The sequence below is a fragment of the Ipomoea nil genome, unplaced genomic scaffold (genome assembly GCF_001879475.1).
Source record: "Ipomoea nil cultivar Tokyo-kokei standard unplaced genomic scaffold, Asagao_1.1 scaffold2928, whole genome shotgun sequence".
NCBI lineage: Eukaryota > Viridiplantae > Streptophyta > Magnoliopsida > Solanales > Convolvulaceae > Ipomoea > Ipomoea nil.
In genome coordinates, this window is record NW_017619356.1 from 2,848,001 (window position 1) to 2,863,157 (window position 15,157).

A 15,157-nucleotide genomic window follows, 5' to 3' on the forward strand; every position below is an offset into this window, starting at 1 on the left:
AAGCAAAACAAGCAAACACACAAGGCAGACAACAAGCAAACACCAAGCTACAAAAGCTAAGAAACATCCAAGAAAAAGCAAACGAGAAACAAACGGGGTTACCACAACACCACTAGAACTCTTCACTCTCTGACTCTGATGCTTCTGCAGACTCTTCCTCTTCGGCTTCAACTCGGTGACTAGAACTAGCTTCAAACCGATCTAACCTTTGATGCACTGCGGCAAACTGCGACCTCACAAACGCAAAACCCTCGGTGATCAAACTGTTCTGCTGACGAAGCAAAGAAGCAACATCCTGATCTCTCTTGGTGCGGACTTCTCTCCTTCTCCGACTTTCCTCACTATCTGATTCACTTAACTCAGCTTCAACGGTTTCCGGTGCTCCTTCTTCTTGATCAGCTTCTTCCTCAACTTCTTCATCACCACCCAAACTCTGGACTGCAAGGCTCAACTTTCTAGCATGGATCCCAAGCTCAGCAGCTAACTCTGCTCTCTCAACAGGTGCTTTCCTAGCAACCTCTTCAAGCGTGATGTACTCACCATCATCCAACTGAAAAAGATTACAACTCCGGAGATTAGCGGTATCCAACACCGTCTTTCCCACAGCTTTTGGAGAACAACCATCCACACTAACACCTTTCTTGACCAAAATCCAACTCAGCACCATCCCATACGGCAAACTCTTCCGGTTGTGATCCCAGCAAAACACCATGCGTTGCATCATCAAAGCAGGCAGATTGAACTTAACCATATTCTTCAAACAGAAAGCAAAGGTACACTCCAACTTACCCAACAAACTGCTCTTGTTGTTATTGGGCAACAAGCAATCTAACACCAATATAACCAAGATCCTTTGTTCCGCAGACAACCACTTCCTTTCCGGCCTCGAAGCTTGAGTGAAACCACTCGTACGGCCAAACAAATAACTCAAATAGTCACGGTACCCCATGGTATCCGTACTAATCCAAGAGTGACCATTGTACTGAGCTACTCCGGTAGCAGACGGACTCAACAACTGGGCTAACCTCTTCTCAGACAACACAACATTCACACCTCTCACCTTAGAGGTGATCTCAAGCCTTTCACCTTCCTTTGTCACAACCATGTGACGATAAAACTCCTTTACCAAGCTCGGGTAAGTCTCGGCCCTTATGGCAAGAAAACCATCAGACAAACCTTGAAACTTAAGCAAATCCAACAACGAACTTGAAAAAGATTCCGGATCAAAAGCTTTACCTTCAAGCACAAGGTAGTGGGCATCCACCCATTCCGCTTTTCTTGCCAAACTTGACCTTCTAGGCATGGTGAAAGATGATCCAAAGCTCAACAAACAAACTCACAACTCCTTCTTCAACAACACTCACAACTCTCTCTCTCTCTCTCTCGCTGCACTCTCTCTCTCGGCTGCTCGGCGACACGGTGGCGACGGCGAAGCTTCCGGCGGCGAGGCTACGGCGGCATGACGACAAGGCTCCGGCGGTGACGGGCAGGTGGTGTGACGGGGTAGGTGGTTCGGGTAGCTCACGGGTAGGGAGGAAGAAGAAGAGAACTTGGGAAAAGAGGTTAGGGATTTGGGTGAGATTGGGGAAAAAGATGATTAAATTGGGGATTTTGAACAAAGAGGGATTTCAAGGATCAAAAGGAATTAAAATGGGTTAGGTTCCAAGAAAGATAATTAGCTCAAGTGGTTTGGAAAATGGGTGGGAAAGAATTTGGCTAAGGTTCAAAACTCAAAGGCTACAAAAAAAACATTAGGCTCAACTTTTAGGCTACACAAGGAAAAATTTTGGGTAGAGAAGGCTATTTTTCCAAATCAAAGAATACTTGGAAAATTTAGGGAAAGACACAAGGAATTGTTGTAAGAACAACGCAAAGGTGAAAGAATTGGTCTAAGCACAGGATAACTCAAGGATAGGTGGCTACCACGAAACAAGATGCCAACTAAGGAAAACACTTTGCAAGAAAAGAGTCTACACTAAGCATCCAACGAAGGGAAACTAACAAGGAAAGCAAGCCAAGGATTGCCAAACAAAGACAACCACGGAGCACAAGAAAACACCCAAGGCAACAAACGACAAGAAGGCAACAAAGGAACAAAAGGCAACAAGGGAACAAAAGGCAACAAGGAAACAAAACACTCACGGAAAAACAAGGATATGCTCAACAACAAGGGTTACCTGCTAACTCCTCCTCCACCAAACCCTCCGACTCCGCCTGCGAACGCGCCATCACGAAAACTCTCCCCGGCGGCCTAACTCCAACGGCTCCACGACTCGAACTCCCTCCTGGTGCTCCTACTACTCCCGGGGGCGGCGGTAACGCTCTCTGACCGACAAGCTGAGGGAACTCCGCAACTCTATGACCAACAATCCCACAGTGAAAACACTTATACGCTTGGCCTAAACAAACTGATCCCGGGTGCACCTTCCCACACTTGGGACAACCAACCGACTTAGCTTGAACCGAAGGCTCCATCCTAACGGGCCTTTGAGAAGAAGAAGACACAACTCTAGCCGGAAAACTCTGACGGGACTTCTAAAAAGCAAAAGAACCACCACTCTCAACTCTCTTCCTAGCCAACTCAAGCGACTGAAGCTGCTGAACCCGAAACAGATCTGCGGCACACAGATACGCATCCTTGAGGGAACTGGGTCTACTCACTGTCAACGCCTTTCGTGCCTCATAATTCAGACCGGCAACGAAACGCTCAACTTTGGCAAGCTCCGTAGGCACCAACATCCTCGCGAAGCGCGCTAACTCTAGGAACTTCTTGTGGTACTTCACCACAGACAAAGGTCCTTGCTGAAGATGAAGGAACTCATCAAACATAGCGGCTCTCACGTGCGCCGGGTAGAACCTTTCGCGCATCTTATCCTTGAGCGTTGTCCAATCAAACCCAGGCTCTTCAAGAAAGGCCGAACTCTCGTGAATCCACCACAGATCAGCTTCTTGGCAGAAATAGAACGTTGCCAGTTCTATTCTCCTTTCTTCAGGACAACCAACCACAGCAAAAATCTTATCAAACGCCTGTAGCCACTCTTCAAGGACTACAGGGTCTTCTTCACCAGCAAAGGAAGGAGGACGATGCCCGGACACTAAACGACCTACATCACGGTGCTCAACAGAAGGCGGAGACGGTACAGCTTGATTGTTGTTCAACAGAGCTTCACTAAGAGACTGCATCGTCTGCGTCAACTGATGGAGATTCTGGGCAAGCTGCTCATTGGTCGAAGTCTCTAGGGTACAGACGCGAGGACGAGGAGGCATCGCACAGATGCTACAACAACAAGGTTACCACAAAAAAGCAAGCAAGACAGAATACAACACACATCTTACCGCGCAACCTAGCGACCTAAGCCTAACACTTAGCTTCTTAAGGTCGCTTAGAGGTCTCAGATCACACTTAAACACTTAGAAAGACTAGACTTAACCCTTCCTAGGCTCTAAACCTAGGCTCTGATACCAACTGTAACACCCCCCATCAAAGAGACTTCAAGAAGAGTCTTAACACCTGCAGATCAAGTACACAACTAGCACAACGGAAGATAAAACATAACTTGGATATAAAACATCCATAATCCGGGGTGTTATGCCACGTACACCACACATGGTATACGCTTTCGGCGACAATCTGCAAGTGTATATAATATCCCAAAACAACAACTAAACATGAAGAAGTCTAAGATACGGGCACGCAGGCCACAAAACACTGTCTACGGGAACAGGTACTAATCTACCGGCTCTAGACATCGCGCTCAACACCTGAAAGATACAAAGATAAACATCGGGGCGACGCCCGGTCAGCGAATAATGCTGGTAACCCACCAATACCGTTAAGTATCATAAATAGGTAGATATAATAGGAAAACCATTTTCGAAACGGAATATATATATATATATATATATATATATATATATATATATATATATATATATATATAAGTTAAAAACCAAGATCATGAGACAGCACAAGACTCACCACTCACAAGGACAACACCGGGAACACATCCCAACCATAAAGGACAACAACACACACACAACGATAACGACTCACACAAAGGCAACACATGCCAAAACACAAACCTCCGTGACTACACACGTCACGAGAGAAGAGAACTCACCACACACCGGCTTCACAAGCCCACCTCGTGACATCACCCATCACGAGTTGATATGCCTTCCTTATGCCATGTTCCAACCTTATGGCTACCCCCACCTTATCCTTCTGTGCCACCCATTACCTCCGGAAAGCCCCTGTACTTCTGAGTCCAACCTTGTTCCTCCGGGACCGTCGTCCCCCACCTATAACCACCAACGGAAACCCACCAATTTGTTGGCACTCAGGTCCGGATAACACAATGTTATCTCCCCAATACACGAGGTCTCTGCCTCCCCCATGATTTCACGTTACGGCCACCACGAGGACCGCTGCAATACCTTGGTGACAAGCGTCCCATACCACTGTCGTGCAATCCATGTAGAGCCACACACGCACACCTCTCACTCAGAACAAACAACGGATTGCAAGAAAAGGTACGAAACATACTCACAAGAGAAGGGTCACTACCCAACGACGACAACGACGCTAGCATTACGATAATAACTAGCAAGCTCGACAAAGAAGAAACTCAAGATAGTTCCGAGGAACTCACAAGACACCACACGGTTCAACGAAACACAATGTTGAACACTTAGCACGATTCACAACACCAAAGATCCTACATGGATACCTATTAAGAAGCTCTAGACCTACGAAACATCAAGAAGACGCTCAAAGAGATCCACAAAAGAACAACGGGAAGCCAAAAGATCAAAGACCGAGACAAACAAAACACGGGGAACAAATCCCACTTCAACTCCACAGTGTACCCCGCGGGTGGACCCACGGGTAGTGCCCCACCCGTGGTCCCGCCCGCGGGTACACAACCCATAAGGCATGTTCCCCGCGGGTAGGCCGGCGGGTGGTGCCCCGCCCGCGGGTACCTCCCTGTACCACAACAAATCCCTTCGGGGATTTTCTCCTCCAAACACAAATTCAAGTCCAAAACATGCCAAATCTCACCAAGCACAACAAAATGACTTGAACCAAGGAATATGCCAAGCAATGGCACAAAGGAAACCTAAACACAAGCTCTAGATATGCAATATCACAAGATAAATGCATAGACTCTCGCATTTCACAACAAAGAACATGTAGAAGCCAAGAATCATATATAGGTAAGAAAAATAGGTTTTGTAGAGCATGGGTTACCTCTTGAAGACCAAAAGAACTCTTCTTACACCACAACAAGCTCTCCACTAAGCTCACAAGCTAAACCCACTTTAAGATCAAACCAAAAGATCATAAAGATCCAACCTTTAACAAAAAGACAACTAAGATGGAACCAAAAAGACTAGACAAGCTTAGATCTTACCCTTCTAGATGCCAAAATAGAGGAAAGATTGAATCTTGGAAGCAAAACTTGGAATCTTGACAAAGGCTCTTTTTGGCTTGAAGAACAAGCTACTCTTGTTTTCTAGAGAGAAGATGGAGATATTTTGTATGGAATGTAAGGGATGAAATGGGGTAGTCTTTTAGGTTTAGGTTACAAAGAACTAGCTCATGGTGAAAAGACAAGGTTACCCTTACTAACTCTCAAAAAGTGTAGGGAACAAGGGAACTATTCTCAAAGCACAAGGTACAACTCCACTTAAAGATTGACTAGTCAAATTCTAGTCCTTGAGTATCAAAAATCATGATTTTAGGAATCAATTCCTCAAAAGAAATAGAATTAATTACTAAATTAATTCATGGTTTGGAATGTGGATTTTTGGGGTGTCACACGAGGAGGTCCCCGCCGACCTCTCGGGGAGGTCTCCGCCGACCTCTCGAGGAGGTCTCCGCCGACCTCTTGAGGAGGTCTATGCCAACCTCTCGAGGAGATCCCCGCCGACCTCTAGGCGAGGTCTCAGCCGACCTCTTGGGGAGGTCCCAGCGAACCTCTCAGGGAGTTCTCCACCGACCTCTCGAGGAGGTCCCCGCCAACATCTCGACGAGGTCTCGACCGACCCCTCGGGGAGGTCTCCGCCGACCTCTCGAGGAAGTCTCCGCTCCAAAGGAACATCATAACAAGCACCATGTGGATGGTCTGAAATCAAGTCCGGATGGGACGGCTGGTGACTCCAGGTTCCCAAGGTCAGCCGGGAGACCCCATACCACGGGGTCGAGGGTCTCGTCTCTCTTGGAAAGGGCGAACTAAACCCTACTCGCCATCACATACTCTCCCACATTATACATCTGCAACCCTGCACAGCCATGAGCCCTTTCCCAATGGGGTCGCATAGAAGGTCCCAAAAGGGCTCCACCGCTTACCCGGCGAGGTGGGCCTTCACATCCTTGATGAACACCTCGGAGTCCTTGTAGCTTGACAGGGCTGCCTTCAAAGCCCACCTCGGAGTCCCTGTAGCTCGACACGACTGCCATCAAAGCCTCCTCATGCTTGCTCATGCTTGCGCCCCATGGCCTTGTGCGCCGCCTCCAGCTCTTTGCGACCCCTCATCTCAGCCCCCCTGCTGAGCCCGATGGGTCCCCAACACGCTCTCCATGGACGCCGCTAATGCGACAGCCTGCACAACAACAAGCATATGCGAAGAAAAAAGCGTTAGAACACGAGGGTGTCCGTAATTGTCAAGCGACTTTGGTACTCTCTTGGGCTGACGACTTCTCGTAGCCCCGAGAGTGGGGGACTGATGATGGAATAATTACGGAGCGGACCTGGAGCGGATCACACCCGACACCGAGTGGACAACGCACGCGGCCGGACAGACCATGGAGGGGTCTACCTCCCCGGGGTCCTCGACTACTACCACGGGGTCTTCGGCTACTGTCACGGGGTCCTCGGCTACTACGCGCACGGAGTGACGAACCACCCCGGGGTCGGCCAACATGGGCTCGGCACCCCGGGGTCGGCCAACATGGGCTCAGCGCCCCGGGGTCGGCCGGCACACCCCGGGTCGGCCTACGCGGGGTCGGCCACCCCGGGGTCGGCCTGGCGTGAGGTTGGCTCGGCGGGCTTGGCCGAGCCCATGGCCGACACCTTGGCCGAGCTCCGCGCTCCGCCAAGGACCGGGTCTTCGCGTGGAGCGAGTCCCGCGGCGCGGGCCGCGGCTCCTCCCGCGTGACCCGGGCCCGGTCCGGCGGGGGGGGGGGGGGTATAAAAACACCCCCCGGTGTCCTATTGAAGCATCTCGTATTTTTCCTACAACACTTACAACGTTATTACACGTCCCGAACCTCTGTAATAACATTTTATGTCCAATTAATATAATATTTACCTTTTATTATTCGTTCTTTATATTCCATTTCATATACGGGTTGTATAATCCGGACCCCCGGGTTCATATAATCCATCATTTCCAGTTAATATTTTTAATGAGTTAATTCCACCAGAGGTCATTTGTCTTTGGTGACAATTTCAAATTTAGTTCCAAACTATCGTTTTTGTCATTTAACATCTCAGACTATTATTTTTTGGATACTTTTAGTCCTACTCATGACTTTTCCTATTTTTAATAAGGACAGTTTTGTCTTTTCATACTTTTCTTTTGTTATTTTTTTGGTTTCAACCGGTTTAATTGGTTTAGGACTTTAGGTAACCTCTGATTTTTAGTAACCATATTTTTCAACTAGTTTTTAGTAAAGTCCTAAACCAATTAAACTTGTTAAAACTGAAAAAATAACAAAAGAAAAATATGAAGAGACAAAAATGCCCTTACTAAAAATAAGAAAAGTAATGAGAAGGACTAACAGCACGTTTGGTTCACGGAATGAATTTTGAGGTAATAGGAATGCTATTCCATAAGGAATTGAATAGGCAAGGAATAGAATAGGAATTGTATTATATTGTTTGGTTCGCGGAAGGAATAGACTTTAGGAATTATATTACAGTGTTTGGTTGATTGAAGGAATAGAAATGAAATATGTTTTAAAAGACATAAATACCCTTATAAAAATATGTGATAGTGGCGATGATGGTGGTGGCGGTGGCGGTGGTGGTGGTGATGGTGGAGGTGGTGGTGACGATGGTGGTGGCGGTGGTGGTGGTGCTCGGGTGGTAGTGGTGGTTGTGGCGGTGGCAGTGGTGGTTGTGGCGGTGGCAGTGGTGGGGGCGACGGTGGTGGTGGTGGTGGTGCTGGGGTGGTGGTGGTGGTGGTGGCGGTGGTTCTGGTGGCGGCGGCGATGGTGGTGGCCGTGAACCAAACAGGCCATAAAAGTATCCAAAAAAGTAATAGTCTGGGATTTTAAATGACAAAAATGATAGTCTGAGACTAAATTTGAAATTAATACCAAAGACAAAGGACCTCAGGTGGAATAAATTATGTGTCGATAAATAAATTAAAGATAAATAATCTGAATGTTATTTTGGATTGTAGTCTACAATATTAGGTGGACCTAATCCATGGTATAATTTGCATCAATCTATCATCAATTAACTCTTGAATCTTGATAACTAATGCTATAGGGATGACCACAGTTAACTACCTAGTTCAAACTAAAATGGACACTGTAGAAACCAAATCGGGACTCAAAAAAGGTTGTGGTTTCGATTTTTTAAAATTGAGAATTAGAACCGGAACTGGCCACTTACGATTCCAAAGTAGAAAAAAAAAAAAAGTAAAATAGATTTTAAAATTAAATGCAAGTTCAGTTTTTTTTTTTTTTTTTTTTAGTTTAACTTTAATATTTAAATATTTGATATAACCATTTTTTAAAAAAATTAGGATGAAAAAATTCTAAAAAATAAAATATTTGTTGATTTTGGATTATTTTAAAAATAAGGAATATAATTTAGAAAAAAGGAAAAAAAAAAAAAAAAAAAGTCCGAACTGGCAATTCGAAACGAAAATCGGAACCGAATCGAGCATAACCGCAGTCGTACCTACTAGTGCAGCCTGCAGGTGACTTTAAAGAAAATACTTATTTCATAAATAAACATTGAGTTAACACCCAATTTAATCCTAAATAACTTTTTGTGCTCAATTTAATCTTCAGACTTTAATGGTTTTACACACTTCAGTCCTTTTGTTAAAATTTCTATTTATATTTATCATTTTGGCTTCAACACAGTCTCTTTTTTTTTTTACTCCTTTCCCTGTACCTTCAATACAGTCACATTTTTAATAGTTTTTTTTAATATTTAATACACACACATATAATGTGTACTTTATAATGTTTTTTTCTATTCAAATTATTTTATCAAATTAATTATGTTTTATATTTTGTTATGAATATTTTATAAAGTTTCGGATGTGTTTTATTTTTGGTCCATATCCAACAATATTTACAATTATATTTCTTAGGTATTTTTTTTAAAAAAAAAATTATATCTTTTGTTTTAATGTTTCGCTTTTACTGAATTTTTTTTTTAAATCCGTCCTTACTTCTTCGCCCCCTCAACCGAATATCTGGCTCCGTCCCTGGATAAAGTGATGTGACATTCACAATAAGCATTCACTAGTTCATACAGATTTTAGAAAGACTAAGGTTGTGTTTGGTTTAGGGGTTTAGCTATTCGAAATGGAAATCAAAGTCATTATTATTGTTTAGTCAATAGGTTTTTAGAACACTATTATGAGATTTGATTACCCCTTAATTAGAAAACTCATTCCCTAATAAAATAAGGGTTTCATTCCATTATTTTCTTTTTAATTGGTAATTTGATTTTTAAGTTTAGATTAGTGCTTTTAGATTTTTTATTTTATTTTATTTTTTTGTTCATAGTGATGTTTTGGATGTCTTTATATTAAAATAATTTGTCTTGATTTTTTGTAATTGTATTTTTAAAACATTTATTCCCATTATAGGATCATACATAATCAAACAACAATAATGATAATCATTCAAAAAAAAAAAAAAAATCATTCAAATTTCACCCTACTACCAAACATGCAAAATACTTTCACCAAAACTCATTACCATTACAAAATATTTGATTCACATTCCGATTCCAATTTTCATGTACGAACCAAACACACCCTAAATCTCTTATGCGTTCGGAAGGAAAATATACAATTCGGCACCCTGTATCCTTTTACTGAACAAGAAAGATTGATTTCATCAACACCATATTTTTTTTCTTTTTCTTTTTTCAGCTGTCTGGCTTGTTAGAGTTCTATCTTGGAGGAATGATGCATTATGTCATTATTGAAAATAAAAATTCTTATATTTTTAACTTTTTTATAAAGCACAACAAAATAGGTCCATTCCCTTTGGCATATTTGTAGATAACTAGCTAGCAACCATAAGATTAATTCAAAACCAAAAAAGGGTAGTGTTCTCGAAGATTCAAATAGTAAGGATACTCGAGTTAACCATTAGTACATTACAAAATATTGAACTCAAAGAGTGAATCAAGGAGATGCATATATTAATTCAACAAAAATATAATAAGATGCTTATATGTAAACAATTTTTGCTTTCTTTGATGCACGAGGAAAATGAAAAAACTTTTGCATGATTTCAAACTCCTCATTGGAATCAAACTCCATATGGCGAATAATGACAACCTTTTCAAGTGCGGGAAAGCAAGCAAGTAGCACCTCGATGAATTGCAATTCAAACCTTGACCCATTGAATAATCTAAGCTTAAAAGTGTGAAGCATTTTAAGCACTTTAGCTGCACTTTGAAGTTCCTCCCAAAGTATAGATCTAGAGATTTCTGCATAAAACTTCAAAAAAAAAAAAAAAGCCTCAATCAATTCATCTTTTACACCGGTATAACCTTGTATTAAGTAATGCGAAACAATAATAGAACAAGTAGAATTTCATTAAATAATCTATCAATGAAAATGAAGATTACGTATAAATGATATATGTCAAGCTTGCGTAATTTCGGACATATTAGTAATGAATGAATAAATGAAGAGAAGTCATCATCATAAAGAACATTGACATCGTATAACTCCACGCATTCCACATTTAGTTCAGGTCCCCATCTAGTAAGTTCGCTGGCAAAAAGCTTGGAAACAAAAAGATATATAAAACGGATTAGTTCATAAAATATATTTCAAATAAATAATAGTCCGCCAAAAAATAAGGAAGAAAGTACTGGCTAATATACCTTGAAAGGCTTGAAATTGAAATCCAAACAAAGAGTATGAATAAATGACAAGTCCAAGCTAACCGGGAGAATAGGAACATAATCGTCGATATCGTCATCATTGCAATAATACTGGAGTGTTAAACTGCCAAGCCTGGGAGCCTTAATGTTGAAATATGATGTATTTACACAATTGTTGAATGAAAGAGTCTCAAGCATAGGAACATCTATAACACAATTCATATTAATAGCACTAAAGATAACGACATCAAAACTAAGTGAAGTGACATTCGGAAATACGAAAGGGGCATTTATTGTTGGTGGAAATATTACTCCGCAGAGATCCAACCTCTTGAGAGTTGAGCAAGATAATATGCAATTTGGGAGCCCGAAGCATCTATTTGGACCAAACTCTGTTCGAAAAGTAAAGTTCATTTCTTCAACACCTTTTGAGTGATAAAAAGGAACCATTGATCGAAGTCAAATTTTCGAGAACCATGCGTATCACTCATGATTGGTGGAGTCACAATCAAAAACCAAGGCAAATTCCGAATAGGTCCATGGTGCCGCATGAGAACTTTGGTTGATTACATACATACAGGTTGATGTGCGATTATAACTGCCAGAATATTTTTCCCCAACATAAGCAAAGAACTTATCATCAAAGTTAAGCTGTGTGAGACTGGGACCAACAATCTCTCCAAAATGGTAGACAAAACGGCAGTTCTAGCAGCTTCTACGATCGGCAAAAATCCCAAAATATTGTCAAGTATTTCTATAGGAAGTTGACTGATTCGATCTCTTCCCGACATCATTTACATAACTTCAACATATGCAATTTAAAGAAGAAACAAATTAAAGTTAAAACAATATCCTAAAATGAGTGCACTTGGTGATACCGCGATAGCAATTAAATTGCAACACAAAAGGATGAAAAATTGCAGAGTAGAAAAACACAAATAAATATATATCGAAATCAATTTCAATCGCACTACGAACATCTATTGAACATTAATCCCTAAAGATTATAATCACAGTATGAAGTTAGTGTCTGGGATTGAAAGGAAAGGCGGAAGAATGTATACATACACACAGGGGAAGGCAGCAGATTGTTTATTTATTATTTGTAAAGACATATAATATCAATAATCCTCCCCCACATAATTAAACCAGCAAAAAGAAAGAAGAGGAAATCCCAATAGTGTAAATAATAAAGAATCAATTGGAAAACTCACATGAAGGCAGTAAAAGCAACCTTGTGAGCTGAGAAATTACAGAGATAATGAAATTCCTCAGGGAGCTCAAAGGGTGAATCCGTTGCCCAGTCGCCAACAAATCGGACAATACAACTATACAAGCATTAAACAACTTGGTGAATTTGTGATTGCAGATTACCGCTAGAACCCTAAATCCCTAATTTTGCTAATTTGCGTATGCTCAAATTAAATAACCTCCGATTTTTAGGCTGGATGTGCGGCGCGAACAGCTACTCTTGAGAATCCAAACTCCAAACCTTCGCTATGGCTGGGCAGTGTGGGCGAGACAGTCAGAAAACTGCGTCGTTGAGTTTGCACTTCTCGGCTCCGACTTCGACTTTGAAGAAAATATAGCGAACAGTGTGGCGGTGGAAAAGCTGCTTATTAGGAAAAATATTGTGTGCTGGCAGTGGATTTATTTTGTCCGCAGAATTTGGATTAAGGTTTGAATTAGGAAAAGGATTAATATTTGATGCACCTATAGACGCTTTACATCGGCGGTGGAAGGAGGAGATGACACATCATTAAAAATAAATTCAATATTAATCGGATCTTTTTTTACAAAATATCTACGACTTGTATTTTTTTTTAAGAAACTCTTTTATTTCTAATTAACAAAATATATCTATTTTCTAAAAACATACTTATTACTTACTAATTATCTAATTATTAATAATTTTGAATTAATATTAATATCCCATCCAACCCAACCCGTTAAAGCAATTTTATTTTATTTTGAAAATCTGTTAAAAGCATTCTAATAAACAAATAAATTCCTATTCTTTTTCTGGACACTAAAATTAAAGAATTCTAAATTAAGAATTGTAATTGATATGTAAATTATTATATTTATAATTATGAATTTTTAAATTTTAATTAACAAAACCATCGAATTTCCTATATCTATCTTAACTCCTAAATCTATTTAAACCCTAAACTCTTAAATTTAAATTACAACCTTAGTCACTATTAGAAACAATTGCAACATCTTGTAAGAATATATATTCATCAAAATCCAAATTTTCTCTTTCAAAAAGAACCCAACCTGTCAATCTTTTCTCTTTGTCAGAATCTTTATCTGTATTATTAGTAAAGAGTTCTTTCGGTAAGTTGTTGTTTATATCTATTTTTTTATTGTTGAAATTATCTTTTTAAGCTATTGATTTTTATTTTATTTTATTTTTTTAATTTGTAAACTCTAAAAATCTATACTTTAATTTTGATATAAAGTGGAAAGGTTGAGTTTGTAACTTGATTTATGGGTTTTGGGTTTTAAATTTTAAGAGCATAATATGCATAATTTTGTTAGTGGCTAAGAATGATGATCGAACATTGTAATGACTATATTGTTCATCTCTCATATGTTTTCTCTTTTTACTATTTTTCTGCTTGGTGACAATAATCTTTAACCTAAAATACTACTATTCATGGGTTTACTTGTGTTCTAATCCCTTTATATATTTCTTTATAGATTAATAATGGCTACTTTCCATGATAAAGACCATAATATAGTCGAAATTGAAGATCATGGTTGTGAAATTACTACAGAATTGAGTGAAAGCAATCATGATGAATTGGTGAATAATGGTGAATTTAATATAGGTGAGATCGAACAAAATGCCAATGCGGATGCGAAGAGTGATGTGAATAATGACGCAATAGAGTTATGTATTGGAATGGAGTTTCAATCACTAGATGATGCTTTAATGTGCTATACTAATTATGCAAAATATGAAGGTCTTGGAATTCGCAAAAGCCGCATAGTAAAGTCTAGAAAGAATCAAATGGTTATTGGACAAGAGTTTGTTTGTTCAAAGCAAGGTTACCGTGCAAAAAATATTTAGAGCGAGACAACAGGAAAAAACCTCCATATGATAAAACACGCATGGGATGCAAAGCCATGATTTATGTATCTAGAAAAGACGAAGACAAATGGGTAATATCTAATTTACTAAAGATCATAGTCATGTGCTTGTTTTTTGAAGTAGAATGGGAAAAAAAATTCTTGACAATTATGCTTTACGAGGAAATAGTTGGCTTGAGAAGTTGTATTCCATTCGTGAAAAATGGATTCCTGCTTATGTACGTACTAGTTTTTGTGCTGGAATGTCTACTACTCAAAGAAGTGAAAGTATGAATAAGTACATTAAATAAAGATTATATAAATGCTAATACACCAATAAGTAAGTTTGTTGTTCAATATGACAAGGCTCTTGACGCAAGGTACAATAAAGAAAGGGAGAAACCTTCAAAACATTGAATTCAAAACCTATCTTAAAAACATTGTATCCAATGGAGGAAGAAGCTTCAAAGGTTTATACAAGAAAGATGTTTAGAATGTTTCAAGACGAATTGATTCATTCTCAGCAATTTGTTGCAGAAAAAATTATTACTATTGAGCATGAGTCTGTATATAGGGTGCATGAGTTTGACAAGAAAAACCAGAGTACATAGTGACATTCATGAGTTCGTCAACAACGATAGAGTGCTCATGTCACATGTTTGAATTTTTGGGCATCCTTTGTAGACACCAGTTGATGGTTCTTATCAAGAAAAAATGTATATTCTTTACCTATGCACTACATTTTTAAAAAGTGGACAATAGATGCAAAAAAGGAGAAATTACAAGCACATCAAATGAAGAAGATATGAGTAGTTACAATATGTGTTCAACATCATTGTTTAATAATATCATGGTTCACTCATTACAACTTTCTGAAAAAGCTTCACGTTCAAAAAAGCATTATGACACCACAATAGAATGCTTGCAATGTTTATTCAAAAAGTTAGATGCATTGAAGATTGATGATGACATGACTAGTA

The 15,157-nt window shown here is 40.0% G+C and overlaps 2 protein-coding genes across 2 annotated transcripts; one reads left to right on the forward strand and one right to left on the reverse strand.

Annotated features, from left to right (window-relative positions):
- Positions 1–10,338: 10,338 nt before the first annotated feature.
- Positions 10,339–11,523, reverse strand: LOC109162285. Its single transcript, XM_019311005.1, has 3 exons — positions 11,100–11,523; positions 10,839–10,997; positions 10,339–10,707 (listed from the first exon to the last, which is right to left on the reverse strand). The coding sequence occupies exons 1-3, from the start codon at positions 11,511–11,513 to the stop codon at positions 10,435–10,437; spliced, it is 846 nt and encodes a 281-aa protein (XP_019166550.1). The 5' UTR covers positions 11,514–11,523; the 3' UTR covers positions 10,339–10,434.
- A 2,289-nt stretch (positions 11,524–13,812) lies between these two features.
- LOC109162298 (protein FAR1-RELATED SEQUENCE 5-like) lies at positions 13,813–14,178 on the forward strand. Its single transcript, XM_019311010.1, has one exon. The coding sequence runs from the start codon at positions 13,813–13,815 to the stop codon at positions 14,176–14,178; it is 366 nt and encodes a 121-aa protein (XP_019166555.1).
- The last annotated feature ends 979 nt before the right edge of the window (positions 14,179–15,157 follow it).

Excerpts from the sequence above, each read along its gene's own strand:
- LOC109162298 (XM_019311010.1), top strand. The coding sequence starts at position 13,813 with ATGGCTACTTTCCATGATAAAGACCATAATATAGTCGAAATTGAAGAT.
- LOC109162285 (XM_019311005.1), bottom strand. The coding sequence starts at position 11,513 with ATGAACTTTACTTTTCGAACAGAGTTTGGTCCAAATAGATGCTTCGGG. Across the intron at positions 10,998-11,099 it reads TCAATTTCAAGCCTTTCAAG|CTTTTTGCCAGCGAACTTAC; the intron begins GTATATTAGCCA and ends TTTGTTTCCAAG. Across the intron at positions 10,708-10,838 it reads TTGACATATATCATTTATAC|TTTTATGCAGAAATCTCTAG; the intron begins GTAATCTTCATT and ends TTTTTTTTGAAG.